Genomic DNA, 15,386 nt, shown 5'->3' on the forward strand with positions numbered 1-15,386 from the left:
TTTGCCTCCTTTCTCTTATCCTCTGGAAGATGTTCTAACAAAGAGGAAATGTCCGACCACATCTGCCGGTCATACCTTCCCAAGATGGCAATGGCGTTGGAAGCTTTAATAGAGGCAGCCGCCAGAGCAGAAAACCTCTTTCCAATGTTATCAAGCCAGCAACCTTCCTTTATCAAGGGGAGCAGAACTCTGGGATGCAGGGTTTTTGTCCCTTCTCTGTGCAGCCTGCATAATTCCAGAGTCCGGCATAGTATGGCTAATCAGTCATGTGGGCGAGTTGTCAGGGGCCTTGTATTTTTTATCCAACTTTGGTATAACCACTGGAATAGAAGCTGGTGTCTTTATCAGTTTAAGGCGTTCCTGACACAAATAATTCACTATGGGAATAGCTCTGATGGAGCGCTGAATGCCTGGTTTGAAGACATACAAAATGCATTCAGTCTGTTTAGTCGGCATAGGTAGATCAAAGCGTTTGGATTCACACTCCAATAGGTCATGAAAGCCACCTATGTCAGCAGGTGGAGAATCTGCAGGAGGTGGAATAGAAAATGGAGGCATGGGGGCTATATAGTCATCACATTCATCCTGCGTATCCACATCAGTATGGAGTTCACCTCCCTCTACCTGTTGTTGATCCACATCCTGAATATCCTCTGTAATAACAATTGGAGGAGGTAGAACTTTCTCCCTGATGGATTTAGGTGTACTTTGTCCAGCTAGATGAACAGGGGTCTGCTGAGGAGGAGGCGGTGGGCGTTGAGGAGCCACGCCTCTGGAAAACGCCTGTAATAATCATTGATTATATTGCGCAAATCCATCACCAATGAGACAGGAACATTCACAGATGGTTCCCTAAAATGATGAGATTCTTCTTCTCTTTCATCATAGGGGTAACGTTCCTGAAAGGATTCCGGCTGCTGTGCAGAAGAATGCAAACAAATATTCCCCTGCTAAGTAAGAGGAAGGGTCATTGTCCTCAATATCCTCATCATCAGCATCCGACATTTGACTTTCAACTGAGAAGGACTATAAGCAGGGCCAAACAAACTCTCAACTTCAGACTCTTGAAAGTCCAAAACACGTACTGGAGGTAAAGGAGATATTTTTGAAAAATCCTGCAACTGTCTGGAATGCAGAAGGCTGATTCTTGCTTCTGTCGAAGGGCCCGTCGACAGAACCGTCGCCGCCGATACCACTGTCATTGGTGGGATCATGGTGAGCGCTGTTGACAGAGTGGTGGTATATAGAGAGATCCTCGTCAACGGGGAAAGCATCGTCGACGTTGAAGGTCTCGTCGACGATGATGGCTTCGTCAAAGTTAACTGCGACCCCGTCGACGCTGCCGCCGTCTACATCAAAGAGACCGTAGATGGTGTAGAAACTTCATCTGGCTTACCTGCAGCAATAGCTCTCGACGATGAAGCAGTGAACGGTCAAGACGTATGTGCCCTCACAGGAGTCAAGGAAGCAGAAACCGGTGCTGAGGAAGATTTTGAGGTCACCACCAGAGGTTTTTTGTGGTGTTTTACATCAGATTTCTCTTGTTCCTGGGACCTGGATCTTTTTGGGTGCACATGACGAGAAGATGAGCTGCCTTCCTTTCTTTTTCTAGACGAAGACTGAACTCTTACCTCAGATTCAGAGCCTGAGTTTGAATCTGCTTTTTTCTTCTGAAGCCAGAGAAGCAGTCTACCTCCTCTGTCCTTAAGGGTTTTGGCCGAAAACGTTTGGCAATTTTGGAGTTCCCTGGGTTTGTGGCCAGGGTAGAGGAAATAGAGACACTGTTTGTGGGGCTCCTCAAAAAAAAATCTACACTTACCACAGGTCTTACAGGGCCTGAACAACCCTTTTTTGATCTCTGGCATGTTGAAGAAATAACAAATTCAAAGTACCATGTCTGAAGCTGGAAGCTGGAGGTCAAAAGTTGAAGAAACAAACTGTCACTGAGCAGAGCTCAGAGAGACTCCTTAACACACGAAGTGTGGTAAAAAAATCTGAGGTTTGGTGACTCTGGGTAGAGGGTTACTCTAAGGTCTCTGCTGTGATTGGCTGGACTTTGGATGTTATAAAAGGAGGTTGAAAGGTTGCTAAACTGGCTTTTCTTTTCTATGCAGGTCTATACTAATGTATTCAGTACGGCAATTTCTACTGTTACTGTGGGACTCCCACCATGACTACAGGGAAGATTCAAGTATGTGGATCTATAAAAGATACAATACTAGAGAAAAAAGAAAATGCTAGTCCTTAAAAGTGAAAATCCAGGTCTTCAACGCTTTTAGAAAACTATTGTGTTTCTACAAATCACTAATGCCTCACGGGAGAGTATTCCACAATTTTGCTGCGGCCACAGGAAAATCGCTGCCCTCCCCACCTAAACTTCTTGAATTTAAGAACAACTACAAGAATATACCTAGGAGACCGATGAGATCTAGTGGGGATATATCTCTGGAGTATCTTTTTCAGTATCTTGCATCGCCCTATGAACAATGCATAAAGCCTTGCGTTTGCCCACTGGTAACTAATGCACTTTGGAGATCCTCACTGAGACGGATTGGTGTTTAGGAATTTCAAGTATCAGTCTAAGGGCCGCATTCTGTACTAACTGTAGTTTAGCTCCAGCTGTTTTATTGATCTCCAAATAAAGTGTATTACAATAGTCTAGCCCAGAGGAAATCAAGGCAAGAACTACCTGCATGCGTGCTTTCAAAGGGAAAAACTGGAAAATCTTCCACAATGTCCTAATAATCCAAAACAAGTGGATACCGTACGATTGACCTAAAGGTCAAACGATAACTTGGAATCCACTAATACTCCAAGATTTTGTGCAGAGTCTGCCAAGATGAGCAATACCCCTAGTATTTCAGGCCCCCAGGAATTATTCCAAATGGAGCGATGGTTGTCAAAAATCAAAACCTCAGTCTTGTTCCCATTCAGTCTAAGATAGTTGCTACCCATCTAATACACTACAACCTACATACCTTTCATTAAGTTGGCAGCAGTGGCCTCCATATCCTTGGTGATATACATGATAATTTGCGTATCAGAATAGGATAGGCCCTGTTGTACAAAAGACCCTATCAACTTGGCCAGAGGGAAGACTGAGATTGAAAAGAGTCGGGCTCAGCGAGGAGCCCTGAGGCACCCCATATGGCACAAGAATGGGATGAAAAACAGTCCATTGGCCGTTCATGTGACAGGTCCTGGTAAAGTTGGAATTTGGACCGGAATTCAGGACATGTGTGGAGCTCTTGTACACCAATCCCAGAGCACAAGTTAGAGTCAATGGGATCCAATCAGCGGCCTTCCCAATTCAACAGGGGACTAGACAGGCCTGTCCCCTGTCACCCCTGTTATTTGCATTGATTCCGGAGCCATTGGCATGCCAGATCAGAACCCATCCAGGCTTAAGTGGCTACCAAGACGAAGCCCAGCTAAGAGATGAGCGAATCTCCTTATATGCAGATGACATCTTGCTCTATGTCACCAGCCCAGATACGACACTCCCGTTGACATTCCAACTAGTAAAGGACCATGGTAATCATGCAGGGTGTAACATTAATTGGGGAAAATCAAGTCTCTATCCGGTAGGAGGCCCCGTAGACTCACTTGTAATTTCGGAGTGCCTCCGGGCAACCGAAGAAGGCTTTAAGTATCTAGGTCTATACATCTCTACAAATGTGACGGACTTCCCTCACTCATAACATCAAGCGTGTCCTGGCTGAATTCCGAGAGGATGTGGTCAGGTGGAGGCGTCTTCCTCGGACGCTGCTAGGGAAGGCGGCCATGTACAAGATGATCACACTCCCCAAATTATTATATATACTGCAGAACACATATTGTAAGATCCCAGAAACGATCTTCAGGGCAATAAACAACGAATTGCGCACTTTTTTATGGGATGGGGGCCCCTCAGAGTGGCACTACAAACGCCACAGCATTCAATATAACGGAGGCATAGCTCTGCCGGATATTCAAGGTTATTTTGGGACAGCACATTTAATAGTTATTAACAAATGGGCTCATGCTCTGGGAGACCACCCAACATATGCCTCGGAAAGGCTTCAATTCCAAAAACACTCCCATCTACATTACCTATATGGGGGAGCGGGGATAAGAGGCTTGCTCTAAGCAACACAGAGGACGATCGAAGCCTGGAAAGGTGCGGAAAGACAAATGCAGTGGGACAAACTACTGACTAGGTCTACACCGCTGTGGGAAGATAAACGGCTTACGGAGCTTGCAAAACTATGGGGCTTTAGAAACTGGGACACAGTGGGGATCACAACATTAGGAGATATAATCAGGAAAGGGAACTTCATTACTTTCACAGACTTCCAAGCAGAGTATAGTCTGTCAACCCCACAGCGATACAAGTACCTGCAACTCCAGTACGCTTGCGGAACACAAAAGCCCGATATTACAGATATCCCTGAATATGCACCACTGGAAGGGCGATTATTGCAGGAAGAGATACCCTCGAAGGCAGTTTCTTGGACATACAAACCGTTGATAAATAATATACCTGAAAGATTGCTAAAACTCAGAAGTCGCTGGGAAGAAACTACAGACCCTCTAGAAGAAATAGACTGGGAAGCTGCACTGATGCACCAGAGGGAGATATCGATTAAGCTCCGGATGCGACTGATACAGTTTAAGGTCCTGCATAGGGTCTACTATGATAGAGTGAGACTCCACACGATGGGCAGAGCAGAAACACCGGACTGTCTACGCTGAAAAACAGACCAATGTTCCTTCATACATACTTTATGGAGATGCCCACTAATACACAGATACTGGTTACATAGAATACAGGAACTAAATAGCATACTAGAAACCCAGATTCCCATGGACCCTAAATATATACTCTTGGCATCCCAACTGACATTGAGGTCCCCAGATATAAACTCCTATTGAGTAACTTAGGCCTCATAGTGGCAACGTGCGATATTGCTAAGTACTGGGGACGGGCGGACTTACCCACCATGGCAGAATGGCGTGCCAGTACGGACCTTTACACGGGGGCTGAAAAAACGACATACACGGCCAGAGGGTGCCCCAAGAATTTCCAGAAGGTTTGGCAGCCGTGGCTGCGGTATTACGGCCTGGACATGATGGAGGATGAAACACATATGACACAACACACCACGCTAGACCCATAATAGCTAGGCAGTATAACACAGGCCCTAAGAATATATAAAGTGCCTGGACCACCCCTGATGAGAAATGGGAGCGAGAAGGAGAGATGTGGGAGGAGCTACCACGTGAATGTACCCTTGGTTGTGTTGGTGGCAATACTTAATGTACATGATGTTGAACCTGTCCTGTACCAAATGTTCCTGCTGATGTTTTGGTTGTTTGTTAAATACCCAAAAAATGAAAATAAAAACAGTTTACAAAAAAAAAAAAAGAATGGGATCAGAACTAAGTTGGTTCATAACAACGTATGTGATCTATCCTTCAGAAAGGAAGTTAAGAGATCTAATGCTGATCCAAAGAGCCCCAGATTCCGCAGATGATCAACCAGCAGGGCAGGAGAGAGGGGTATAGCCGCATTGCCTCTCCAGCGGCTGTGTTGTTTTTTTTTGTTAGATTTTACTCACAAGGCTTGCCAACAGTAAGGGGTAAAATGCCTCTGAAAGCCTAGCACGCATGCAAAAATTAAACTCTGAATGTCTGCGTGTGCTCATGGTGTTTGCAAACTCTTTTCAATGACCAGAGAAACTTTGGCAGAAATACCAGACACTCACAATTTGCCTTGTATCTCCAAAACATCTGAAAGGATTTTTGCCAAACCAATAAAAGACACTAAGGGACTGATTCACTAAGGGCTTCCGTACTCGTGGCAGAGGCCCCGCAGCTGTGGCGGGGCCCCCGCAATGGGTAACTTAAGGACGTAGGTCCGGCCACGACTTTGGGGCCTCCATCACAGATGTGGAGGTCCTTTGTTAATCGAACCCTGAATGTCCTAAATGCTGCCAGGCCATAAAAAGTTGGTGATCATCCATTCAGCGATTTCACAGTTGTACATAAGAAATTATTTCTATTGCCAACCTCATTGCAAAGACTACAGAAAAACGTTTTTGGTCCTCATATAACTGATGAACCGGTTGACGGATCTGCACCTAATTAGGCATGTTGGAAAATATCCTATACATTTTTTCCTCAAAATATGGTACAGATTGGTCAAGGGAGAACAAAATAACAAGGTAAAAAGATGGGATTTTCTATGGAGTTTGGTGTGAATCTTAACTAAAGAGCTGCGACTGCGCCTCGGTAAAAAATATTTTTTACAGAGGCACAGTATGCATATTTTCAGTGTTGCTTCCACTAACGTTTCAACACTCTACAAATGAAAACTCCATAGATGATAATTGGGATACCCCCAGTAACTCTTTCAATGCTATGCTACAACCATTACTCTTGCATGGTGTTTCACTGCTCATTGACATTCGTGCGTGCAACTTACCACTACTGTGACTGCCTTCCGATGTCCCACAAAATCCATGTTGGTCTTCCAGCCATCCCTCTCGATAATCTGAGCCGTGGGTCCAGAGTTATTCATGGCATGAGCTGAGACCAGGTAGTGTCCATCCGGGGACCAGCTGAGGCGCAAGACATGGGTCGTCCCTCCGCACTGAAAAAGTAAGAGCGTCCCATCTTAGACATCTTAAAAGTGACATTTTCTGCTTACCCAATGAAAGGTCTGCACCAGTAGATTGGCCTACAACTCTTGCAGAAACTTGAGATTTCTCATAGCCATGTATCTTCTGGATCACTAAAAAGATAGTTACTACAAGATGCCCAGATATATCCTTGTTTACATAGTACAGTACTCGACTCAATTTTGTGGCAGACCACTGAAAATGTGTTCTGCTCCCTGGCTCTCTTAAGCATTCCCTAGCATTGGTTTATGAACCTTAAAGCCTCTAGTTGGATCTCCTCTTTCTCAAATGTTCACATTTAAGAAAATAAATAACAAGCATTTGCAATGCAATAGGTCTCGCATTTGCGAGAGTTAGTACTTTTGGCGTTGTAAATGACAATGTCTTTTACCTATGTGTTTTGTTTTGAAGTGGAGCAGATGTATGTGGTGTGGAGTGGAATTATGTGGGTTAGATTGGAATTGAGTGGTGTGTAGTCTATTTGTGTAGTGGAATTATGTGGTATGGTGAATAGACAGCAGTGAGAGCTGCACAGACTAGATAGAAAGGAAGACAGTGAGGGATAGGTAGTTTGTGCATGAAGTGGTAAACTGTATATAGAGGAGCAGAAAAAGTGTATGAGAGAAATAAGGGGAGAGCAGGCCATGTGAGGGAGCAGCTGTGTATGCAGAAAACACCCTACAAGAGGAGGAGAGCGTGGTTTTGAGGGAACGAAACCTTGAAAAGACACGGTAAAGAAAATGTGCTCGAAGACATGAAGTCAACCATATGTGAGAGGCGGGAACAGTGAGGGAGTATGAGAAGGAGGGATGAGTGGGAGAGGTATGGGGGCGAGAGGTGGACCAGTGCATCGCATGAGGAGGTACGGCAAGGTAGCATGTGTTAACAGGCAGTACAGAGAGGAGAGAGGGAGTGTGAGGGTGAGATGAGAGGGGGCAGTAGCATTGTGAGAGGAGGGGGCAGTGGGATTGCGAGATGAGAGGGGGTAGTGGTATTCTGAGGGGGAAGATGAGAGGTAGTTGTTGTGTGGGGGAGAGAATGCAAGGGTTTGCGGAAGTGCGAGAGAAAGATGGGTTGTATTGTAATTGTTTGTGAAATTGTGAGGCATAGAATTGTGTGGTGTGGAGTTCTGTAGTGGAAATATGTGGCACGGTGTGCTGTGGAATTATGTGGATAGTGATAAAATGGTATTGAGTGTCCTGGAATTATGTGGAGTTTGTGTTTTAAGGAGTTTATTATGTGGAATGGTATTGGTGTTGTGGAGTGGCATGTTGTGGAGTTGCATTATGTGGTATGCTGTTAAATTTTTTGGCATGATGTGAAAATCTTTGGTATGTATTGGAGGTATGTGGTGTGTTGCATGTTGCCTTGCAGGTCACAACAGACAAGCCAGAAGGGGCAAAAATCAGGTAACACCGAGTTTAGAGAAATGTAAATGTAAATTTACTTTGACCGTATACAGAGACATTAGGAACATTAAAAAATATCTCCAGGGAAACCCTAACCAACGAGACAGGTCATTCAACTGCCCCAGGCGGCAGAAACAATGGAAAGGTACAGCAGTGCATCAAATGAGAAGAGAAGCCAACACTTGGGGGAGCAGAGGAAACCGTTTGGAATCTGCAAAGACCAGTACTAGAGGGACATATTTAAGGACTTCTAATATTTACAGTAGTTTCATACAGCACAATTAGGCCCAGTACTAGGAGCACCAGTGCGCTCAATGAGCATCTGTTTTATAGTGGGAGTAAAGAATAATGAACAAATTGTGGCAGCACTAGCCATGATATGTACAAGCAAAACAGCGCAGCATACTCCTCTAAAGACTAACTTATTCAAGGATAGTTTAAAAAGCAACGAATGTATGTTGCTAGCACTGCAGAAAAAAAAGAGAACAATATGCACCACACAGGAAGACTAATGATTCTGATGCATAATTAAACCATAAGTTGGCACAACTAAAGATTAACAGTCTAGTTTGGTTAGATAATGGCATGCTCAGATAGGTGTCTACAGTAGAATCGCGGGAGAGGAGATGCAGAACAGCCAATAACATCTGGTGAGAGAAATGTTCCTCTGGCCCGAACGCAAGCCCCTTACTGTTATTTTAAAGAAATATTAACAAGTAATCAACATACCCGAGCCCTCAAGCCAGGCTTAAGAAGGCGAACAGTCTCATGTATCTCAAGACTAACATTCAAGCTTAAACTGAGAACGTGATTTATATCAACTGATATTATGCAACTATTAAACTTAGAATTGTACATATGAAGCCACAAGGAGGCAATAAGACTGTGAAGGGTGCCTGCCACAAACCCCCACCCGCCCCAGACCACATCAACCAATTCCTGACGTGGCAGGCTACTGCCCAGTATAAGTATACTCTGTGTGGTTTTAAAACGGTTGATGTTCAGAGGCATGGAAACTGAATTTAAGAACAGGTGGGGACTGGGATGGATAAGCAAGGTCGAAGGTCAAACATGCCATCTTAAATTCTTTCATAGGTGAGGGGCAAGGAATGTATGGCAGGGAGTGTGGGCCTGTGTTGAAGCAGCAGACTTCTGGGAGGTGTGCACGTGTGTTGAGGGGATAGGGTGTTCCAGAGTGCTCATGTGGCCTTCCTCAACAGAAACTATGCTCATTCAAACCCTTCGCAGGGCGTAGTGTGGAGGAGAGAGATGGAGACAAGTAAACCTAGGCCCAAACGTGCTCCAAAGCATTTACTGGATTTAATAATGTGGATCCAGACATTGACTTCACAGGGACACTATCACTGAGAAGAAGTCCAAAACTCTGGTAGACAATGCAGCTGAAGGAAGAAAAATGCTAATTAGGGAAGGGGCTGCAGAAGAGCACTGCCTTCCTTCACAGTAAGCTCCTCTTTAGACGGTGACGGTGCTGGCGGGTTGGTAACTGTACACCCGTAAACACTGGTATAATGCCATAATACTTCACAAGTAAAAGCAGTTACAAGTTAATTCCCGCAGAATGGGGACTAACGGAGGGTCCGTTTTTTTAAGAAGCAGAATTCTGCATGGTATTTTATTTTTCGTGGGGTTTAATGGTAGGAGGAAAATGTAATTGATGTCATGGGGATGAGTCGGGGGTCTGGCATGACTAGATAAGAAATGAAAGAAAGCTGGTTGGTGGGTAAGCATTACATTCCCCCCTGTGCTGATATGGGGTGGGGCAGGGCCGCATTGAATAAAAACACATAAACCAACACTAACACGTAGTGAGGACACATGACGGTGACGAGTGGGGGAGCTACATGAAAGCGGGCTCATGTAGAAAATAAGAGGCATGCAGCCCCTCCCCCTTACCCCCGAGCCCTCTGAAGCCCCCTCCATGCCTAGGAAGTGGGAGTATGAGAGGCTACAATGCCTCATGGTTCCCGGTAAAGCAGATTTAAAAGTAAAGGAACAGCTCAACTTGGGGTAGGCGGGGGTAACAAAACAAAGCGCAGCGGAGGAAATGAAGGTTCGAGTCCTGGCGTGGGCTCGACATCCTGTGAATCTGTGCAAATCACTCCGTCTTCCTGTGCCTAAAAATAGCACTACCTTGTTTAAGATGGGCTGGTGCTTAAGTAATATACCGCGGTCCAATACCTTGGACAAGATGTTGGCTTTATATAAGGAGGCCCCTCTGCACGGTGAAACCACCCGCCGCTGTGACCTGTTGCCCCAGCCCTTCCGCATGCAGAGCCAATGGTAGATGAAGAAAATGAAAAGCGGGATGCCTCTGGCATATTACCACTATAAAGTGTTAAGCACCTCTTCCTTTATCCAAATATTTGAAAACAACATCGCAGCCGGTCTAGAAGCACAACACGAATAATGCAGCTTTGCAAATCAAGATACATGAATGTTTAAATCCACATGGTACACTTGCATTTACGTTACAGCGGCAGCAGGCTCACCAACATCCAAGAACTGCTTCATGGAGAGAGGGGACAGGGAGAACTTGGAGAACCGCTCGATGTGCTTGGGGATGTTGGCCAGGGCAGCATTCTTCATCAAAAACCTTGCGAACTTCATCTTGGGTCCTGATTCAACGCTTGCTCTTGCTACCGTCCAGGGTTTACGTGCAGAAAGGCGGGAGAGGCACCGTGCAGGAGCAAATGAGACGCCATGCCCGAGCAAAATATCCAGTCCGGGTGGGCGAGCCGAAAAGGAGACAGGGAGGGAACAAACAAGCCTCACTTGCAATGAAAAGTGAGCGTTCAGCATAAATTGTGACGCGCGCCAATTAAAAGCATGGGTGGACTTCCACCCCGCTTTCGAAATCAACCCGATGACAATAGATCTCGCAGAGCAAGCAGCGCATGCGCTGTGACGCTAGGAGAGACCTAAAAACTGGTTTAAATTGGAGACCTTAAGCTTAGGGGGGGTGTAGGATCAACTCCATATGCTCAACTGGGTAATGTAGACCCTGAAAAGATATGAACCTATTTTTTTAGAAAAGAAAAAGAAAAAACTCAAATTTGTGAGGTCAAAATGGAGCAGTTAATCATTCTGGAAAAGTTGGTCTGCAAGACAGTCTGCATAACTTGCTAACTGAGGGATTGCAGGGAAGGATAATGGAACGTTCCCAATCAATGCAAGAAGAGTACACCCTCCAAGACATACTCCCAGGGAGGCAGACACTCGACTTTAGGAGTTGATCTGAGTAGCAAACACATAGGTTTGCATTATCCCCTGATGTTTGAAGATAGTCAGGAACACTTTATGATTAATCTAACACTCATGTGGAACACGATGGAGCCGCTGCAATGTATCAGATTCCATATTTTAACATTTTACTTTCCTTCTAGATGAAATGCAAGCAAAGGTACATTAAGATCCATCACAAACAGCCAGATGACTAAGGGAATCATATTTGCTATATCCCTGCTTATTTAAATAAAACACTATGGCAATGTTGTCTATAAGGCCCTAAAAACATTCCATCTACATTCAGAGCTATCCAGAGAAAGACAATCCAATGGCATTGCAGTGTAATATAAAGAAATTGTAGCCATAATTCTTCAGAGGCTGGAAGAAACAACTCTTACAAGTTTTATCTCCCGACTCCAGTGTGTGACAATGAAGTTCATTCTTTGATTGCTTCGGTCAAAACTGAAACCAGATGAGATCTATATGCTGTTAAAGGATTCTAGAATTTTTCTTTCTTTTTATAAGTCTTTTTTATTAGAGCATAACATGCAATACATAAATCAACCAAAACAAGTGCAGTGCATTGATCAAAACCTCAAGTCATCGCAAGTTACAGTACAAAAATATATCCAGGCACTGGGTCTACAAATAAGAAAACATACATCAATTTTCCATATTGTTGATCATTGAATGTCTTCATTGTCTACCACTAGGGGAGGAGCGACAGGCGTGCATAAGAAACCTCTACTTTCATTCCAAGGGCCCCACATTTTTGTCCATTTATGCGGGCAACCCCTGCTCTCACAGACAACCCTTTCCGCCTGCATACACCAAGCCATAACCTGCTCCCAGTCAATGTATCTGAGCTGGACTCCTCCCCTCCATGTTCTAGCTATGTTACGCTTCGCCACCATGCAGCCCAGCATAACCCACATCCTCTCCGTGCGTGACAATTCAGTGGTCTCCCAGATATTCAGCAGACACTGTCGGGGGGAAACATCTAAGGGCGACTTACATATGCGAGACATACCGGTTAAAACTTTTTCCCAATACTTCTGAAGGATCATGCAATGCCACCTTTGATGTATGTAGGTACCTCCTTGGGCACACCCACGGGGAAGTCAGGAGAATTCAATACCCCCATCTTTACCAGCACCAAGCTAGTATAGTAGACCCGATGTAACAATTTAAGTTGGATAAGTTTGAATCTGGAGCGAATCGCAACTTCTCGGGGGAGGCCAAGGCTTTCCTACAGTTGTCATCGTCCAAGTCCCCTAAATCATCAATCCACTTTGTATGTGTTTTCCCCTGGGTATTTGGAGTATGATTAAGAATCTTACGTTAGGTCAATGAGATTGCTTTCTCCGGGAGATACTCATCTAATAGTCTATCTTCCAGAGGTGACGATACCGGCAAGTCTGAGCCTTTCGGAATAGCTTGTTTAATGCAGTTCTGGCCTGGAGGTAGCAGTTCTGGCCTGGAGGTAGCGGAAGGCTTTCCCTTCATGCAGTTGGTAATCCCTTTGTAGGTCGCTGAATGGAATCACTCCACCCCTCACCCACAAGTCTCCCACTTTCGAGAGGGTTCTAGAATTCTTGTCGGAGACCACAAAGATACCCAAGGTCATCAGGCACATACATCTATTAACACATCTGTGACAATACCAATGATAGAAAGGGGAAGCATCAGAACATTTTAGCCACAGCACTACCTTTCTTCAAAGATGGAAATGACGAGAGTTCATTGCTCCAATAAAGAGAGACATGTTTGTTCAAAACCCTAGGAGTTTTATACACTGGAGGTGAGACAAATGTTATTCACTGTAAACAAAGATCCACCAGCACTAATGAAAACATAAATGATCTGAGAATAGAGAATAGGCTGGATAAAAGACATCTTTATTGATGGATGAAATTTAAATTGTGTATAATTTTTTGTCCCCTTTACAGTAGGGTTTTAACTTCATACATTTTACCTTATGCCAGGTGCTTGTCAATAGCACTTTATCTTAATCTGATGGTATGATTATGAGAAAGTGGCTCTGTATATACTGTTCCTTAATAGGTACAGGGTGTAGAGAGTCCACAGACCCCAAGGGTTTAACAGAGGTTAAAGTTAGATATAACCTTACTCTCTAAAGTGGTAGCCTGGTCGAGCAGTAAGGCAGTATCAGAGGACAGTGTAAAGCATTTGTTGTACACATTCAGTTAGCAAATGGTTCCACACACTCAATAACTGAACTCTAGGCCTCTGGCATCAGTGTGGGTTTAATGTGCTGAGAAGTTTGATACCAAACTTCTCAATCTTCAGTGTTGCCTTTATGGTGCTGTGGAGTTCGTGTTTGACGAGCTCTCAGCACCATGTACTCTTAAATGGTAGCACTGCACTTACAGTGCCCAGGGATGGACCTGGGTACTGTAGGGGCATAGGGCTCCTGCTCCTGTGCCCACGCCATTGGCCTAGGGCACCCAGCTAGAGGGGTGGCTGATGTATGCCCTGGCAGTGTATGTGATGGGCATGGCACACAGGGATGTGTGCCATATCGACTTTGTTTTGGTCTTGCACCCAAACACTCAGCCTGCAAAGGCAGTGTGTAAGAGTGGCACAAGGAGTGCTGCAGCTCTTAGAGGCCTTCCTGGGTCACAAGGCACTGGGTACCTGGGCTACCATTTACCAGGGGCTGACATGTGGCCCAGGTTTGCCAATTTGGGTTTTGTTTGTTTTAGGGAAGGAACATAGGCCCTGGGCACCTGATTGGCAGGAGCCCAGGGCGCACTCATTCAAAGTACATTCAGCAATTCAGCAAAAAGTGGGGGCATAACAGGCAAGAAAGATGGCACTTTCTCACACAACCCGCCCCCCCCCAAACGAAAGGTGATGAGACTAACCTTGTCCTATGGAGTCTTCATTGTCTAAGTGGAAGAACCTGGAAAGTCCATCTGCCTTGGCATGGGCAGTCCCTGGTCTGTGTTCCACTTCAAAGTCCATTCCCTGTAGGGAGATGGACCACCTTAGTAGCTTTGGGTTTTCCCCTTTCATCTGCATTAGCCATCTGAGAGGTCTGTGGTCAGTTTGAACCAGGAAGTGAGTACCAAACAGGTATGGCCTCAACTTCTTCAGGGACCAAACCACAGCAAAGGCCTCCCTCTCAATGGCACTCCAACGCTGCTCTCTGGGGAGTAGCCTCCTGCTTATAAAAGCAACAGGTTGGTCTTGGCCTTCATCACTGGTCTGGGATAGGACCGCTCCTATCCCTAGCTCAGAGGCATCAGTCTGCACTATGAACTGCTTGGCATAATCTGGAGCTTTTAGAATTGGTGCTGAGCACGTTGCTTCTTTTAGGGTGTCAAAAGCCTTTTGGCAACTAACTGTCCAGTTCACTTTCTTGGGCATTTTCTTGGAGGTGAGTTCTGTGAGGGGGGGTCACAATGGACCCATACCCCTTCACAAACCTCCCGTAGTACCCAGTCAAGCCAAGGAATGCCCTGACTTTGGTCTGGGTTGTTGGAGCTATCCAGTCCATGATGGCCTGGCTCTTGGGTTGTAAGGGCTGTACCTGGCCTCCACCTACAAGGTGGCCCAAGTACACCACAGTGCCCTGCCCTATCTGGCATTTGGATGCCTTGATAGTGAGGCCTGCCTTGTGCAGAGCCTCTAAAACTTTCCCAAGGTGGATCAGGTGAACCTGCCAGTTGGAGCTAAAGACAGCAATATCATCAAGATAAGCTGCACTAAAGGACTCCAGCCCAGCCAGGACATGGTTCACCAGCCTCTGGAAAGTGGCAGGGGCATTCTTTAACCCAAAAGGCATCACAGTAAACTGGTAATGCCCATCAGGGGTGGAGAATGCTGTCTTTTCTTTTGCTCCTGGGGCCATGCCAATCTGCCAGTAACCTGCAGTTAAGTCAAAGGTACTGCGGAATTGGGCAGCCCCTAATTTATCTATCAGCTCATCTGCTCTTGGGATAGGGTGAGCATCTGTCTTAGTGACAGAGTTGAGCCCTCTATAGTCCACACAGAACCTCATCTCTCTCTTTTCACCTTGTTGATGAGGCTTGGGAGCTAGAAC

General features: G+C 45.3%; 1 protein-coding gene across 1 annotated transcript in view; it reads right to left on the reverse strand.

Moving 5' to 3' along the window:
• HIRA (histone cell cycle regulator) overlaps positions 1-15,386 on the reverse strand; it is a 424,028-nt gene that overhangs the window by 259,492 nt on the left and 149,150 nt on the right. Inside the window, exon 8 of the mRNA XM_085632815.1 lies at positions 6,467-6,634. Within this exon, the coding sequence (XP_085488941.1) occupies positions 6,467-6,634 (168 nt within the window). The remainder of the gene's footprint in view (positions 1-6,466; positions 6,635-15,386) is intronic.

The sequence above is a fragment of the Triturus cristatus genome, chromosome 11 (genome assembly GCF_964204655.1).
Source record: "Triturus cristatus chromosome 11, aTriCri1.1, whole genome shotgun sequence".
NCBI classification, from domain to species: domain Eukaryota; kingdom Metazoa; phylum Chordata; class Amphibia; order Caudata; family Salamandridae; genus Triturus; species Triturus cristatus.